Below are 17,120 nucleotides of genomic sequence, written 5' to 3'. Positions count from 1 at the left end.
GTATATGTTACCATATTGACACTCCAGATGCCAAAAAGAATAGAAAGCAGAAATGAAAAGGCCCATATACTAGTTACTTCTAAACATTCACAGTAGCACTTACTACATCCCATTATAAAATCACATTTCACATCTAGCTGTTCTAAGCAATTTAATATTTTGTGCCTCAAAAGACTACAGCCAAACCACATGCACAGCTCACCTTCCCATGCTACAATGTCACCTCTGTAGATCAAAACAGGGTTATCCCAGAGAACAGTGACCCAGAAGCCAAAGATAAAGTGTTTACAATTTGTTCCAGACATCACCTATTTAGCTACACATAGTTCTTTATATTTACAGCCCCTTCTGTTGCTCTGCTGAGAGTAGTAACCTGAATATGCCAAGAACATAGTGGGAGCCTGTGAAACGTTGACTAAAATTACTCCAGTGTCTCATAGCTGCTGTGGTTTAACAAGTGCTGCACAGGCACAGTATAAGCAATACCATTTATAATCAGTTAAGCTAATCATCCTTATCCCCCTTCCATAGCTCCTGCTTCCCCAAGGACAGATAAAAGTCATTTTGTAGTGGCTTTTGAGACACTGTTCTGTTAGCCATTTCAATAGATGAGAGGTCCTATGACCCAGAAAGCATTATTCTGACAATTTTCAAGCTGTTTTAAAAATACAAGAGACAAAATCTAGTAAGTGGATGTTTGCAGAAAGATCCAAGTTTTTGACATTATTAAAAACAAAAAAATCTGTCTGCCACTTAATGTCATTTTCTCTATAATCAGAGCCATATTATATATGCTCTATAACTAGCATTCAGCTAAGCTAGGTACCTCAAAATACAAAAAAACCCAACCAAACCCAAACTAACACAAAAACCCCCACCCACAAACCCCTGTGGTTTTTCTAGCAATAACAGGAAAGGTGTTCTACAAGGCGTTTTTTATTCTCTTCTTTTGATAACATGGCTATATAGCCTCATCTGCCTGGCCCAGAGCCATACAGCCACCAAAGCTGTTTTCTGCTTCCTGAGCTGGTGCTTTAAGATACCAAACTCTGACAAAAGCACCACTCTGTTGCTCAAGTTTTGAAAACTAATTGCACCTCATTTGCCTGATCTAAATTAGGAGCCTAGTTAATGCACCACCTAGCCTCTACTGACTGGACTCGGATGGAAACCTGAAGCCATGCTGCTTAGAGTAGGTGAAGTTGGGCCTGAACAGGAGCAAATCCCTTGGCATTTGAAGATCCAAATGGGACTTAGCTGACAAGCTGTGGCCTTCTTCCAGAATGAGGCAGCTGCATCAGGGGGTGCTGCAGACAACTATTTTGGATTTAAGCACGCAGAACAGGTATTCGTGCTATCCAACTTGATGGTTATCTAAGACAAGTGTTCTGAATTTCTCACCTAGAGATGCTTCGTTATCTTGCTAACAAAGAACAGAAAGATAAAACTATTCAAAAGACCAAAGTGCAAAACTGCTAGGCACTAGGTACTTTCTTCTTTACCCTGACTCTAAGTCAAAAACAAGAAGTGCTGCTAATCAATAGAAGTTCAAACAGAGTTAAGAATACTGTTAAAGGAGGATGATTTAAGGTAAGGAATTCTAGATGCCAATCCTGCACAGAAGCAGGCTCATTTTTATCTGTTCCCTTTCCAATGTCACCTGCCTCAAGTGACTGTATGCTTGTAACAAAAGAGCATGGAACAACACCGCTGGGTCAGTTGTAACAGTCTGGACTGAGCTATTGCTTCATGCTGACAAAAGCAAATCCTACAGGGAAAGCAGGGAGGCAAAAGCAGCAGAGTAGAAAGATAGATCAACATGCTTCAGCTACTGGAACTCTTGAAAAAGTACAGTATTAGGTCAGAACAAAGGTCGATTTTGTTTTTATTCTTTCTGACAAGACACCAGGAGCAAATATGAAACTGTAAAATGCATATGAATAAAACATTCCTAGACTGTTAATATCTCTGTATATTTTACAGTTAGAGGTAGTCAGTAACTTAAGATATTTCTGAATGGAAACTGTATTTAAACTAACATTTTAAGTATCATATTCAACATATAAGCCTAATCCTTTTGACCCTATGACCCTGAAAAAGTCTCATAGCATTGAGTTCTATTACTACATTACACAGCATAATGAAATAAAAGTTTGAAACTTGCTGCCTTATCATTTAATTGAAATCTTAATTCTTATAAGCTATCAAAGATTTCCAAATCCACATCACAGACAACATCAAACTGGTTCTCTGTCACATTTTAGTTTTCTATCTTTTTTAAAAACACCGTCGAACATGGTATTGGAGAAGACAACAAACCCTGATTTTAAGTAGTGGCATAATACTTTTGTTTCTTTTGCTTTCGATTTTTTAAATTTTATTTTATTTTTACTGCCATTGAACCCCAACCTAGCATTTGCAGAGAAGCATGCTGGCAGCAAGACTTTCTTCCTTAGCAGAGTTTAGAACTTCTCAGTCTTCATTATTCTACACATGATGAAGTGATTTGCATTTATTAACGCTAAGTTACACCTGGCACTTCAGTACTTGCTATTCAGTATCAAGAGATCTTTCCAAAATTCAGTAAAGGAAGCTTCAAACTGAATATATAGTACTTTCATTAGAAAGTAAGTCTTTGGATTACCGAGTCCAAGACCTTCCTATGTATAAAGCCCAGTATTTCTCCCCATTCTGTGGTGTGAGTAGTTCATACAGAATTATCTTTTACATTACCTTGTTCTTGCTTCTGAACTCTGGTGAGAGTAGCAACAGAAGACCCCAGAATTACCTCCTGAAAGTGACTGTTTTATATTAGCTTGGGGCTGGTGGTGTGTGCTTTGCACCCAGTTATATATCTGAAAGTTAATTGGTATTAATTATGAATATGTAATGGTGTATTTGAATTTACATTTTCCGTACTTGGAAGAAAACCAAGATCCGATGAGCAACAGGAAGAGCTGAAAACAGAAATAGAGGCCAGCCGATCTCTTCTTCCAACTGTAAAAGTGTGAATGTGATTTATATTGTGCCTCCTAAAAATGAAAAGTTTGACCACACCAGGTAGTCAATATAAAAGGATTACCACCATCACCATGTGTCTGTGGTTTTGGGAGCGATCACTGCTGCAAGGCTTTGTACAGTTTTCCTAATGTGTCTATGAGGCTTTTTAGGAGAACACGGCTAGAACACTACAGAGATTTAAGGACAGAGACACTATTTAAGAGATCTGAACAGCTTTAGGCACAAGCCAGGTGCCAACATGCTTTGCTTCGAGACTATGACAATTCAAAGTATACATGAAAACTGACTTCTAAGCACACAGGAAACTCTGTGCCTTTTGGATTTTGCCAGCAGGTTCAGATGCCTGAGAACACAGAACTGTAAGCCATGTTAGATACAAATATATTTAAAATCCTGTGCATAACTATATTTACTGTAGTCAGGAGAAACAGTGCAGTATAAGCCCTTATTACAGCAAGAGACTTACGATATCAGATCAGAGCATATTAGAACATATGCACATTCCCATTTTTAACAATACGGCCATTCTCATTTTTAATGCAAGAACAACAGAACTATCAACCTTAGTATTTTTTCAAGTACGTTTCAAGACTGAACTAATCACCACATCACTTTTAACTTGCATCTCCTATGAAGTCTATATTGTATACAAGCTATATAGTACTATGAAATGTACAGCAAGTTACTAAATGTGTGCATAAGACAGAAGATCAACATCTTAATATCCTTTTGGGAATCAGATAGATGTATTGTTAGTCTAAAATGATTTCACAGACCAAGCTGATATGACAGTAATTTATTACATTACGCATGAAGAATTAAAAGACTAGTACAATGCTTAAGGCTGAAATTCAACCCTATGCAGAAGAACTAGTACACGATTCATATACTACTGAAGTACTACTAAAGCACTGCTTCCAAACAGGCAATAAACAGAGCACTACATAAACCATCAGTGATGTTAACAGTGATCCTAAGAGGAACTCCTTTCAGGAAAAAAAAAAAATAAATGGGAAATTCTCTTACAAAAGATTTCACTCCAACGGTCTGGGTCTAGATACTAAATGCAAGAAGCATTGTCCCTGATAATTTTCTGGATGTAAGTGTAGAAACACATCTCTCAAGTTCTCTTAAGAAACTGCCTTGAAAGGTGAAGTTTTGAGAGAGAGAGATATCAGAAGATCAGAGGTTCAGAGGGCAGGGTAGAACTACAACGTGATTTTCATTAAGTGTCTTCAACACCAAGACAAAACCTGTATTACACTTTGTAAAGTGCTACAAAGTTATCTGTACACTATATATACCATATATGCATATAAAACAGTATTATTTCAATCACTAAGTTCTTCCTCATCACTGAAATAAGCACTTTTCTTAATCCGTGGACGTTTTGAATCATCTGAAATTGAAGATTCCCCTGCAGTCTGCGTCCATCTTTGCTGTTCTTCCTCAATTTTTGCTTGCTACAATGAAAGAAGGAAAAGTATTAGCTAGGATTAAGAACAATTACAAATAATAATGCTAATTATTAATGTGTATTGAATTATTTAATAAGTTAAAGAATTCAAAGGGTTTGTTTTCATTTGCAGATAAACTGTGTGATGAGAAATGTTTTTTAGTGCATTTGAAGTAGTTCTCACATGCAAACAGTAAGTTTTTGGCACCAATGCAGGCCACATGACTACCTTCTATTTTCAAAGAGGGCTTTCCCATGGCAGACTTACAGAACTATAGAGCAACTGAGATCTGAAGCAAAGAATGCATCATGTTTTAAACTGACATTCCTGAATCAGCTTTGTTCCACTAAAAAGTCTTCTACCTGTTGTCTTTTGCAGTCATTCATTCAGGGAATGAATGTCTTCAGGGATGTAAGAGTTATTCAACTAAAGGTTTAAATAGATGCTTCCTATTTCTACTGGGAAACATACTATCCCAGTTAAAAATATCGGGATGACAAGAGAAATGGAAATGTTTCCTGGCTTGTTTACTTTTATAGGTTTTACTACTGGAATTTTCTGGGGGTGGAGGAGGATAATTCTGCATATTTGCATCATTTTTTTTGACTACGTAATGTGTAAGTTTTGCACTCATCACAATCATATTTAGAAGAAAGTTATCTTAAAAACTTTTGAGCGTTTCTAGGGAAGCCAGGGCACACAAGGGACAGCTGAGGACCAGGGAGCCAAGAAACCTGAACAGCAGGTCAGGCTTGCTCTATGCAGTACAGCAAAAGCCTCTAAAGAATCATTAAAGATAGCAATACAGCTGTCAGACTATTAAAAAAAAATTGCATTAAATATATTTTGAGAGGTCTATTAGAGACTGAGATGGACTGTATTAGGCAAAGGAAATGCTCCAGAAATAAATGTTGTTTCAGGATATTCAGTGAATGACGGCAGAGGATGTACGTTGTTATTTATATATTACTTTTTCTGGCTGCTCAGTTAACAGAGTAAAGACGGATTTGTGGACCAAAAACATATTAGAGCATCACAGCAGTGATGACAGGAAACTAACTAAACAGCAAGGGAGCTTGAAGGAAAGAAAAAACTGCTATGCACAAACAATGCAATAGTGAAACGGGGCAGGGGGCAAGAGAAAAAAAAGGACCACTGAACATGCCTGCAATACGAAGGAACCGGCTATAGTCAACAACTACTGCCAGGCAAGAGCGCCCCGAGTGCAACAGAGCAGAGAGACCTACAGGTGTATCTCAGAGCTTTTGAAAAGCAGCTAAAAAGGAAGTAGAGTTGCATTTAGATAGTAATGAATAATAACTATGCAATGCTTCAATTTTGTACCTGAAAAGCTATGGCTTGGCTGAGGCTATCTAGGGCAGGGTCTTCGCCTTCCTCTTCGCTTTCTTCTTCCTCCTCACTTCATTGTGCAGAGAGAGAGAAGAATACATAGATCTTTAAGTGTTCATTATGAAAAAGCTTCCTAAAAGGGGTAGTGACATGTAAATAAATATACATACATTTCTTCTGGCTCAACTATTTTCTTTCTCTTCTTCTTTTCTTTTTTTTTTGGTGGCTCCCGCTCTCCTAGCATATTTTTAGGACAAGCATAACTTAAGTGTCCTGCTTCCTTTGAGAAAAAGAAATATTGCTTAACAGAAACCATTACAAACAACTGTATGTTAAAACCTATCATGAAGAAAGTTAATGTAAGACAGTTCACGGGGAAAAAAATGGAAGCAATTAGTAAGATAAATTAGCACACAGAAGACAAACTCTTCTCTATAAGCTTGCCATAGAAACGAAGAGATCGGTGGTGATATGCATGTTTAACTGCAAATTGAGAAAAAGCTATAAGCAAAGTAGATTTACTTTGGTTGTTGCAATAGCTGAATACACTAACTACAGTACGGTTTATGTTCAAGACGATTTAAACCTCAGCATTAACAGTTTAAGAAACAGGAAAGAATCAACATTTTTGTTCTAAAAATGTGTTATGAATATAAATCAAGTTTGTATTTGACACTGAATACTATCCAAATCTCAATCTCCTATGTTACTATGTTCAGGAAAAGTAAGGAACTGCCTAAAACTTAGAACACACTTCTGTACAAAAACAGTTGTTTCCAATATTTATTTTACTTCCAAAGATATAGAAAAAGCAGATATTTTGATGCAAAGGTTAGGACGTTTTCCTTCTCAAACAGATTTATACGGATACTCAGAACTGTCTGCTCATCAGTATGTTACATGCATTTACATGGACATATTTCCCCCCACATCTAAAATGCCAAATAAAAGACAAAAGGGGTACTACCATTCCTGAAAATGGTACAACTGCTACGCAAGTTGGTAATAGCAACAGAAAAAAATTAATTTAACAGCACAGGCAGGATTAACAATGGCCAAATGGAATATCAAGCTAAGAATCTGTGCTGGTTTTGGCTGGGGTAGAGTTAATTTTCTTCATAGTAGTATGGAGCTACTGAAAACAGTATTGAGAATTCAGGGATGTTTTAATTATTGCTGAGCAGTGCTTACACAGAGTCAAGGCGCTTTCTGCTCCTCACACTATCCTGCCAGCAATTAGACTGAGGGTACACAAGAAGCCGGGAGGAGGCACAGCTGGGACAGCTGACCCCTACTGACCAAAGGGATATCCCAGACCATATGACATCATGCTCAGCAACAAAACGGGGGAATTTGGCGGGGTGGTGGCGGTGTTATCAGTCAGTTAGTGGTGAGCGATTTTTTTCATTTGCGTCATCTGTCTTTCTTGGGTTTTATTTCCCTCTCTGTTATTTTCCTTTTCATTACTTTTCTTTAATTACAATTATTACTATTTTATTTCAATTACTAAACTCTTATTATCTCAACCCAGCAGTTTTCTCCCTTTTACCCTTCCAATTCTCTTCCCTTGCATCCCACTTCAGGGGGAGCGAGCAAGCAAGCAGCTGTGTGATCCTTAGTTTCTGGCTGGGGTTAAGCCAAAACACTCAAAAGATGTAAAATATTAGTTCAATCTTGGTTTTACTCACCCCACATTCGTAACACTTAGACTTATCAAAGTAGTTACGCCTGCGAATGAATTCTGCTGCTCTTCCATTATCAATGGCAATACTTGCTTTTATTACTCTTCCAAACAACTACAGCAAATTGGAAAAAAAAGGTAAGTATTTTGGGACTTACCCCCAACCCTCCTGCCATGACAACTTTCCAGTTTACCTGTTTGTTATTAAGTGCCCGAGAACAGTTTTGTGCAGATTCTTTATCCAAAAACAAAATAAAGGCGACTCCTTTGCTCTTCCTGGTGTCTTTGTCTTTCATAATAGTAACTCTGAAAACATATAACCACATTACTGATACACTAAAATTACTTCAGAGACATTTCTTTCTTAAAATCTCAGTGGGATCTTAGCTTTGTTATACAGCAAATGGAATAAGTATATTTAATAACAGAAAGACTCACTAAACAGAAATCCAAAGGACAGCTAACCTGGCCATGTGCTTACACATAGAGTGGAGATGATCTAAAAAAAAAAAAAAAAAGTATGCGGGGTCTTTCTGGGGCTAGTGTCATTCTTTATTCCCTTGAATGACCTGAAGAACAGAAAACATACTCTAGGTTTGCAGACAACTTAACTGGAGGGAACTACAAATGCTGGAGGTAAAATGAAAATTCAGGACCAATCTTACCATTATTACCATTGCTGAAAAACATAAGTGTGTTCAACTGCATCCAAACTAAGAAACTATCTTCATATAGGACTAACCACTAAACAGATTAATGATAGGAAACAGTAAGTATATGCAGTATTGTTCTACAAATATCTCCAGCTGAAATCCAAGCAGAACATGGATGCATGTGCTATTTTACATGACATAAGAAGTTAAATCTTCAATCTAATATTGGAATTAACAGCTCCAGTAACATATCAAGAAATTCAAGACAGATCTAGGCCCAGTCAAAGGAACAAAGAAAAAGAATGATAAGAGGTAAAGGTGGAGGGAGGGAGGAACCCACACTAACTCAATTCTTTTAATGTCAGTTGTATTTAGTCCTTAAAAAAACCCCACATGTCTGCATGTACATAAAAGTACATGTTAAAAAGTAGGGAATAAACTCGTCCCTGTGTCTACCATGGGCAGAACAAGGTTCAGCCATAAGGCAAGCCAAAATTGTAAGTTGGAATAGGCCAGTTAAAAAAACAAACCACAAATTCTACTTCGATGCAGAAGACCTACGAGAGAACCTGTATAAGTAACAGATGACCTACACAGCAAAAACTGTATAAAATAAAAGCTCAGCAAAGAAAGCTCAAGTTTCCCCCAAATACAGGCACAGAAAGAGAGATTAGAACAGGTTTTCCACCAAAGCCTCTTGGACAATAACGTGTCCAACTGGATGCATTGAGTTGAAGTGTCAATAAAACTGATTTTAGAATGATTGTACTAATTCTTTTACCTAGTCACTCTTCCAAAAGTTCCAATGGAATCCTAATATGACTGTCAGGCTTCTAATTGGGATACTGAATGTACCAGTTAATAACACAAGCACAGAAAGAAGTGTGACAAATTTTTTAAAAGTCAGCAACTTCTTGGAGCCCTAGAAAGTTTGATTTCTCACTGAACAAACCGAACTGACTGAACAAATGAACTATCATAATAGTCAGGATATATTGTGCTGAGAAACGCAGTGCTGAAGAAAAGTCAGCATGATTTTGCTGAGTCAAGACACACCTCAAAAAAAAAAAAAAGTTTATGAAAGCTTATTTACATTAAGTTAAACCTGACCGAGATGGCATGGCAAAACTTTCTGCAAAGTGTTTTAAAGTCCCTGGACAAAGATTACAAAAATCAAGCTAATATTTCAAAAGATTTTTCTAGGGAATTAATAACCAGCTCCAGATAGAAAAACTGATCCTTGTTAGCCTCAGTTTCACAGTGAAATGAGAATACCAGTAGAACCCCACAGTATCTGCACTGTTTATAGTCGGGTCAGCTTGTAAAGGCGTGAACAGGAAACAAGTTTTGCTAGATAGAAGAAAAAAAATCATGGTAGTATTTTACACATGGTATTCTGTGACTCTTTGCATTTGGTTTAGCTTCTGGCAGTGACTGGACAAAATGGCAGGAAAAACTATGTATCAGTAAGTGAATTTTTTGCAAAACAATATATAGATGGGGAAAACAGTAATTGCACAGACAGAATTGCAAGTTCTAAATTAGCTACTTTCACACAGAATGCAGCACAGGATTTCTTCTGCACTGGCATCTGATTTTTTCTGTTGTCTATGACTACAAAAGAAAAGCAAATAAAATGCTAGAAACTTTTACAGAGGAAAAAAAGAAGAGACAACACTGCTACGACACATTTTAAATAAACAAAGCATCATACAGCCAACACTTCATACAATTCCCATTCTCCTATCAAAGAAGTTCAAAAACCAAGACAGTAAGAGACCCCTACCCCCAAACACACAAAATATATGTATATTACCAAATGATAGCAGGGAGGTCAGAAGAGTCAAGTTTATGGAGGACAAGCCCCTTGATGTGTTAACACCAGTGTTACTACAACTTTTGCTCAGGAAATTTCTAAATCGGTAGTTCAGCAATCAACTGCTGGAAACAATAGAGACTGTAGGTGCTTAGTTGTATTGGTAACTGCATGTCTGCGCAGAACCCTACATAAAGGTTTTCCTCTCAGTCAATTTAAAAAATATTTTTTTAAAAAACTGCAGTTTGGCTTTTCCTGCTATTTGTCACCTGAAACACACTCCTGAGACTTCAAATTTAGCTCTGTATCTCAGATTATTACAGCAGCTACTAGAAGTTAAGAGTAGCTATTTGCTGGTGTAGGGTTAAAAACTGAAGCATTGAGTCTTGTTATTCTGACCAGTTAGAAAACTAAAGAAACAAAACACAACAGCAAATTCCTTACTGTGGCATTTGTTTCTATCATTTGAACAGAAGCAGGTATTCACAGGTATTGTTCATGAATATTCAAACACTAAAAGCCATTACTATGCAGCCTTACATCTCATCTTAAATGTAACACTAAGCAATCACAATAGCAAGTCCTTCTGGAACCACAAATAGAGGAATCATACATTGCAGTTGGGGGAAATGTCTGTGGGAATTGTGACACCTAGTTCATATAAGTAGAAGCTCCCACTTTTACACTTATCAACTTGTGTCCCAGGTGGTGTTCAGGAGAAGGGGAACAACACTTACCAGGAGAATATTATTTCAGCTATTTCAGAGAAAAGATGATCGGTATATAACAACATTCCACTTGCTCTTAAGAACCAGTTAATAAAACCTATACACAACACAAATATTCTTACATTACGTGTGTAACTGCAAGAACTTCCAGTTGTTAAAATCAATCTATACTTTATTAAAAACGAACAGGACCTTCAATACAGTTCTAAATTCATACTGAAATTATAAAAAGCGTAAGACTTTCAAGTGAAGCAAAGACATTAAACATTTAAAATGAAAGCTACAAAAACAGCAGGCCATATCAGGTCACTTACTTGACAACTTTCCCATACTTTGAAAATATCTGAAATATAAAATAAAATAAAAAGATTTAGCAATAAACAATTGCACTTCATTAGTAATAAATTTATCATGACAAATTTTTCTAAGTAAAAGATATAGATCAGGATTATATTTACGCTCAAAATTGTTGTCAACGAGTTTAATCTGAACAATGCAGTTCTTAAAAACTTACCCTGTACAGATCGTTGTTTGTCAAAGCAAAGGGTAAATTGGACACATACACCGTGCTTTTGCTTGGTGCCAACCCACCACTCATTTTTCTGATGAAAGAAGAGAGAAGAGTTAAACTGTAGTCAGATAAATCCATTTAAAAAGTTGCAAGATTTTTTTTAAGTTGTTTTTCAAACCTAGCCCAGACAGTCATGATAAAGTTCCAAGAAAGCACAGCTTTCATTTCCCTTTCAACATTTTACATGAAATTAGGTTTGCCTTCACGTGCTACAGAAGACATACATTCCTTCTTCCTTCCCTGGATCCAAAGCAGATTTTTGCTGTATGCAAATCAATTTCTAAGTCATGAAAAAACAGACAAGATAGTGTACTTAAAATAAACCTCTGTTGATTTGCGCAGTAAAGAAAGGCTTAGGACCAGAAAGAAGCAAGTAATGTCCACTTATTAAACATTATGGCCAATATGTGAAATTATTAACCTTTGTTCAAGTACCTGCATGACCTGATTCTTTATACATATTTCAGTTCAGCTGCATCCAACACAAATTAAATCATGATTGTTTTGGGGGTAGGGGGTGGGGCTGGAGAAGCTTCCCTAACACAGAGTCCTAATTATCGGTGGGGCAGGGAGGGGAGCTACTATATTGACTTTGAAATATATCTAAGATGCTAAAGGAGCAAGCATTTCCTCTTGCATTTATTGCTCAAGCTGTCAAGCTTCTACACTGCTGTGGACCTGCAAGTGTCCAGAGCTGATCATGGACAGCACCTCCCCTAGAGACGCTCTCCCACCTCCTCCTGATTAAGAAGCTCTGTACTCACAGGAACCAGGGAAACCTCAAAGCCAGGTTCATTTCCAATCTCTTTTAAGCCCTTGGAACTAAGTATGTCTGGAAACAATGAATCAATTCAAAACCACTATTATAACTGCATACACATCATCTAATACTAGGTGAACAGTAGAGCAACTGAACTAACTTGAAAAAGAACAGTCTATGTTTTTCTTCATGTTTGGATGTTTCCCAAAATTTTAAGTGGTGCTAAAGTCTGTGCAAAACACTTCTTCCCTTTGATCCACTGTGTAGCCGTGGCTCAGTCCAAGAGCTAAGCCAGTAAAATTTAAGATCAGAATAAAGCACAGCCCTTATGAGAGGGCACACCAAACAGTAAAACAAAACTGCTCCCTACACAGTCCAATTACTACCTCCCTATCCAGTTTCCTGCAGCCTTATTCCTGCCTCTTGGCACCTCTAGCTGATTGCTAACTGCCGATCAAGCCATTTCTTCAGCAAGACCACCTCATTTAAAAAATGCAGACAAATGCTGATAAAGAGATAAAAGAAACTGCAGTATTAAAAAAACCCCAACATCTGTCATAGTACACAGTTTCTTAGGGGACTGTTCGGGTAGTGAGTCTGAACAGATTGCTTGGCCAAGTGCCAATGAAGTAACTAATATCACACTCTAATCCGGCTGTGGTTATTTTCTGGCATTTCATGATTCAGTCATCTGAAGACTTGATATTCCCAGTAGACACTGATTATCCAAGTGTTTTGCTTCTCCTTCCTGACATGCTTACTGTATCACAATTCATTTGAGTGGCAGTTTCCAAGTGATTGAATTTTGAGGTTTTCCATGTTCAGAGACTGGTTTTTGGCACAAGCAGAAATGGCAACATAAAGGTTAAGCAAATGAAAACAGAATAAATCTGCAATAAAGCCCACACATTGCATCTGGTGTTACGCAGACTGGATTAATTATCCTGAATTCCTTGCTGCTTGGCATCAGCATCCTTGACAGGGCTAACCAGACTGACTTGGCAACATGCCACGCGAATAGATGGCCCGATGTGCAGTTATCCAGATGTACAGTGGATACAAAGGACTCTGTAAGAGCTGCCTTAGCTCTGCATTATGGTGTGCTGCCAGTGCTAATATATTAGAACAGCAAAGGAGAAAACAGCACACGGCTACAGATCGCAATTTAACTCTGCCTAAAAGACAAGAGAAGCTAGAGCACCTTGTAACAAGAGGCCAAGCAGATGAACACACACCAGGGAGAACTGCATGACTGGAGAGCAGTCAGCTTGTTCCACACCACCACAGTGCAAACCTCCAGAGAGAAGGTGATGTGTCATGTGAAGATCACTAGAGGCCTAATAGCTCAGTTGATAGGAGATGATTAATGAATAAAAGCTACAGAAGTGCCATTTTCAGCTGCATGCTACTTTTTCCAGAAGCAAGCTGAAAGAGTTGCAGCCTGGAGCGCTGGCTGCCATACAGCTGAGATTGAGCTTTGTTTCTAGTTCCCTGGACAAACTTGAGCAAAACAGCTTTGCTGCTCCAACTGCCCCAAGAGTCTTAGCTATTTGTATTGTTAGGACTATTGTGCCTGGATTTCTTACTTTTAATGTCTGCCTTGCCAGACAGGCACAATTTTAATAAAAGAGGAAGTACAGTAACTGTAAGGCTGTCACTATGCTCATGTTCAAGATCACAGAGGTTCAGATTTACCACTCCAGGAAAGAATATTTCCCCATATCTGCAGGAAAACTTCCTCTTCCAAATACTAAGGGGTCATTGGGATGGTTTATAAATATCTTATTTAAGCCAGCAGATACTGACAGGTTTGCATAATGTCAGCATTTGGGTCATTCCTCTATCTACTTAAAAGTCTGGTCATCCTTACTAAGTCTTCTGCAGGACATTAAAAAACAAAGCTTGAGCAAGTTAGAAAGCAGATTTCTGGTTACCTGTTGCGAATACAGTGGTATAAATGCAATTTTAGATCCAGCTACTAGCACAATTCTTCCCACACTATAAACCTTAACAAAACATCAAATGTCAATTTTCACTTTGATATAACCAATCTGTTAGTCTTTTTCTTTTTTTCTAAACCACCACAAAGCCCCTGGGGGATTACCAATGCCAATACCATATGAACAATAGCTTTCTCCCCCCCCTGCCCCTTCATTTATGGATACCAACCTTGCCACATCAGCTTCACATTTATTGGTCTGACATTTTCTAGTTGTGCGTGTGTGTAAAAAATGACAGTTCCAGCTTTAAGCTAACTCTCCAGATGAGACATATCTCATCCAGAGGCTCATCATTACAAGGCTCAGAGTCCTTCACAGAACTGTCTGATACAAGTTTAACATTTTCATCCCGTTCTTTCCTCTTGATCACCAGTCTCTATGCTCTATAGATTTTCACTTCACAGGCTGACAAAAAAAAACCAAAACAAAAACCACCCCCCACCCCCCCCCCCAAAAAAAAACCCCAACAACAACATTTGAGCTTTCTACTTGGTGCAGGGGTCTCAACCGAGATTCACGTACAAGCTGACTTCTATACCGTGCTAGAGGTCTCCAACAAATCAAAACCATTTCTGTTTAATATTGAATACTTTTACGGGGCTTCCCTGATCTTCAAAGTATTATCGTGGTTACTTAGCTGTAAAGCATCAGCTGGAGCCTGTAAATTACCTCCGTGGGGCTGAACACAACTCCCATTAATGTAATAGCCTCTCTGTAATATTAATGCCTTCTTCATTTATCATTTTCACATATTAACTTTCAGGATGGAGTTGTCTCCCATTACGATGACTTCTTGAATTCAATCTTTTTCGTCTTTTCTAACAACTTGAACTAAAAGAAGCCATTCCTTGACAAGAGACATCTGTCAGTATTAAGTCTCCTGTAAAATATATTTGGTACACAAGTATGTTTTCCTTGAATCCAATGTGCTTAGTGTGGCATCTATCACTCATGTTGAGAAGACCGATTAATTTCAGTAACTGGCTTTTCTACAATGTTCTAGAACATATGAGGGCACCACCAAAATAGTTCAGATGCCTCTGAAGCATCAAGTGGAGTCTGAATGTACTGATACTTTCATAACTTAACATCAACATCTTAACTCAAGCACGAAGTTCTGTGTCTGTTTTTAAGTGCACAGTAGCAAGGTCAGTTTTGTGATTTAATCATTTACAGCATGTGTAAATGCCCTGTGAGTTACTCAAGACGGGCTCACTCAGGCCAACCAATTTGAGTTCTTCTATCTTGATCCTTGAAACACCCTATTTTATTTCTGACTTAACGGTATCAACAGAGTTTAGACCCAAATCAACAAACCATTAGTTGTGGTGGGAGATTGGCTCAAGCTTATAATCTGTAGTAGAGGAAACCGAACTCATGTTCTCCTTGGTCCCAGACATGGGTACTAACCACTTGCTAGCCTGCACAAGGGGCCTGTAAAAAGTTGTCAGAGCATGTTCTGTTTTATCTCTATGTAGTCAATTAAATAGTTCAAGGCAAATATTAATCAGGATCAGATATTGGTAAATAAAGTTGGCGCTATCAGCAGAAAGAGTACAAGAATCTTTCAATCCGCCAAAGCCAAAGATGTATACAAAGGACTCGGGGCTTGAATCAAACTACTCCCATATACTAATGTTACTACAAAACCTTCGGGACGGTAAGGTTGGGCTCCCAGACCACCAGCGGGGCTACGTTAACAGCTTTAACGCCAGTTTCTTTTAAAAGGGATTTCCAGCGTAGTCAAGATGTGAGAAGAGCTGCTCGGCTGCACCGCACCTGGCCTCACCTCGAGCTTCACCCAGGAGAGGCAGACCCAGGTAACTCACCTGGCGACGGCCCTTCCTCCTAACCCCCGCCGAGCCAAGCGATTCCATCTCAGAGCTCACTATGTGCAAACCGACATCGAGGCGAGAGAACTACAGGCTCCTCAGAAACCCCCGCACGTCGCACCGAAGCCGAGGGCTGTCGGTAACGTCACGCTGCGGCCCCCCCCCGCAGCGCGGCCCCCGCCCGCTCCTTCCTTCGCTCTGCCCAGCTGCCGCCCGAAGCCAAACCGCGGCTTCCCCGGCACCGGAGCCCCTCCTACACACACAAAACCCAGAAGCGAGGCGAGCAGCCGCCCCAGGTGCGAACCAGCGCTCCTGCCGCCCGCGGCGCCCCCGCTCCGGCCGCCACCGAACCGTGGCGGCGGGGCGGGGCGGAGCGGACCCACCCCCACACCTGCTCCCGGGCCTACTCCCCCACCCCTGCCCCGTAGCGGCCTAGCCAGCCGCCCCGGCCTACCCGTCACGGCAGGACTCAGCCCGCGCGGGCTCCCATGGCGCGACGCGATCGCGGCATCCGCGCAGGCCCCGGCAGGACGCGACACACCGCTCCCGCGGCGCCGCCCCAGCCGCCCTCCCGGCACGGCGGCGCTCTGCTGCCGACGCGCGGCGGCCCGCACCGTTCCCGGCCAATAGGCGGTGGCAATGGTGGGAGGAGGGCGGGCGTTTCCGCTGACGTCTGCGGAGCGCCGGAAGCGGCGGGAGGAGGCTCGGCGCTGGCCCGGGGAGCTGCGTGCCGCGCCGCGCGAGCGAGAGGGGGAGGCGGGTGAGTGGTGGGGGCTGCCCTCCCCCGCGGAGTGAGCTGGCACTTCGTCCTGTCAGAGGCGATCGCGTGGCCCTCCGCTTCGGCCCGCGGGCGGCGGGGTTCCGCTCGGCTGCCTTGCGCGGCGGCTGGCGTTGCGGGGCGCCTGGGGGCCTGCCTTCCCCTCCAGCCGCGCCTCGCCCTGCTTGCGAGGGGCCGCCCTGTGCTCGGAGGGTCGCGCCAGCGTCAGTGAGGCCCGTCCTGAGAGACGGCACCCGGGGCGGGGGGGGCTTCGGAAGCGGCTTCCCAGTGCCTGCACCTGCGGGGAGCCCCTGTCGTGGGGCGGGACCCTTGGCTTACCCGGGTTTCTCAGAAGTTGGGGTGAATGGAAGTGGCGGGACAGGAGGACTGGGCAGGGTTGTCTCTGGGCAGGCGGCTGCGGCGGCAGCACCGAGGGTGGCTTCTGCAAACTTTGTCTTTTAATCCTTTTTAAAACCCATGCGCGTCAGAATATT

General features: G+C 40.6%; 2 protein-coding genes across 10 annotated transcripts in view; one reads left to right on the top strand and one right to left on the bottom strand.

The window, feature by feature from the left end:
- Nucleotides 1-3,802: 3,802 nt before the first annotated feature.
- Nucleotides 3,803-16,486, bottom strand: ZCRB1 (zinc finger CCHC-type and RNA binding motif containing 1). Of its 5 annotated transcripts, XM_037389424.1 has the most exons (9): nt 16,324-16,486; nt 11,221-11,308; nt 11,021-11,049; nt 7,975-8,008; nt 7,704-7,815; nt 7,517-7,624; nt 5,999-6,108; nt 5,823-5,898; nt 3,803-4,484 (listed from the first exon to the last, which is right to left on the bottom strand). In XM_037389424.1, exons 3-9 carry the CDS (start codon nt 11,034-11,036, stop codon nt 4,353-4,355), a joined length of 588 nt encoding a protein of 195 aa, XP_037245321.1. In that variant the 5' UTR covers nt 11,037-11,049; nt 11,221-11,308; nt 16,324-16,486; the 3' UTR covers nt 3,803-4,352. The 5 variants fall into 5 exon arrangements, with proteins under 5 accessions (XP_037245321.1, XP_037245320.1, XP_037245322.1 ...); XM_037389423.1 differs by lacking the exon at nt 7,975-8,008 and having other exon boundaries at nt 16,324-16,485; XM_037389425.1 differs by lacking the exons at nt 7,517-7,624; nt 7,975-8,008.
- A 46-nt stretch (nt 16,487-16,532) lies between these two features.
- Nucleotides 16,533-17,120, top strand: part of PPHLN1 (periphilin 1) — a 72,175-nt gene continuing 71,587 nt past the window's right edge. For all 5 annotated transcript variants that reach the window (XM_037389421.1, XM_037389420.1, XM_037389422.1 and 2 more), the window contains exon 1: nt 16,533-16,629. The gene's annotated coding sequence lies outside the window, so the exon portion shown is untranslated. The remainder of the gene's footprint in view (nt 16,630-17,120) is intronic.

This window comes from Falco rusticolus, chromosome 5, assembly GCF_015220075.1.
Source record: "Falco rusticolus isolate bFalRus1 chromosome 5, bFalRus1.pri, whole genome shotgun sequence".
Taxonomy (NCBI): domain Eukaryota; kingdom Metazoa; phylum Chordata; class Aves; order Falconiformes; family Falconidae; genus Falco; species Falco rusticolus.
This window is presented reverse-complemented; position numbering and strand designations above follow the sequence as displayed.

Bases quoted from the DNA above. Each gene is read 5' to 3' on its own strand.
- ZCRB1 (XM_037389423.1), bottom strand. From the start codon at position 11,304: ATGAGTGGTGGGTTGGCACCAAGCAAAAGCACGGTGTATGTGTCCAAT. The intron at 11,050-11,220 runs GTAAGTTTTTAA...TTTATATTTCAG, and splicing joins CAAACAACGATCTGTACAGG to ATATTTTCAAAGTATGGGAA. The intron at 7,625-7,703 runs GTAAACTGGAAA...AATTTGCTGTAG, and splicing joins GGGCACTTAATAACAAACAG to TTGTTTGGAAGAGTAATAAA.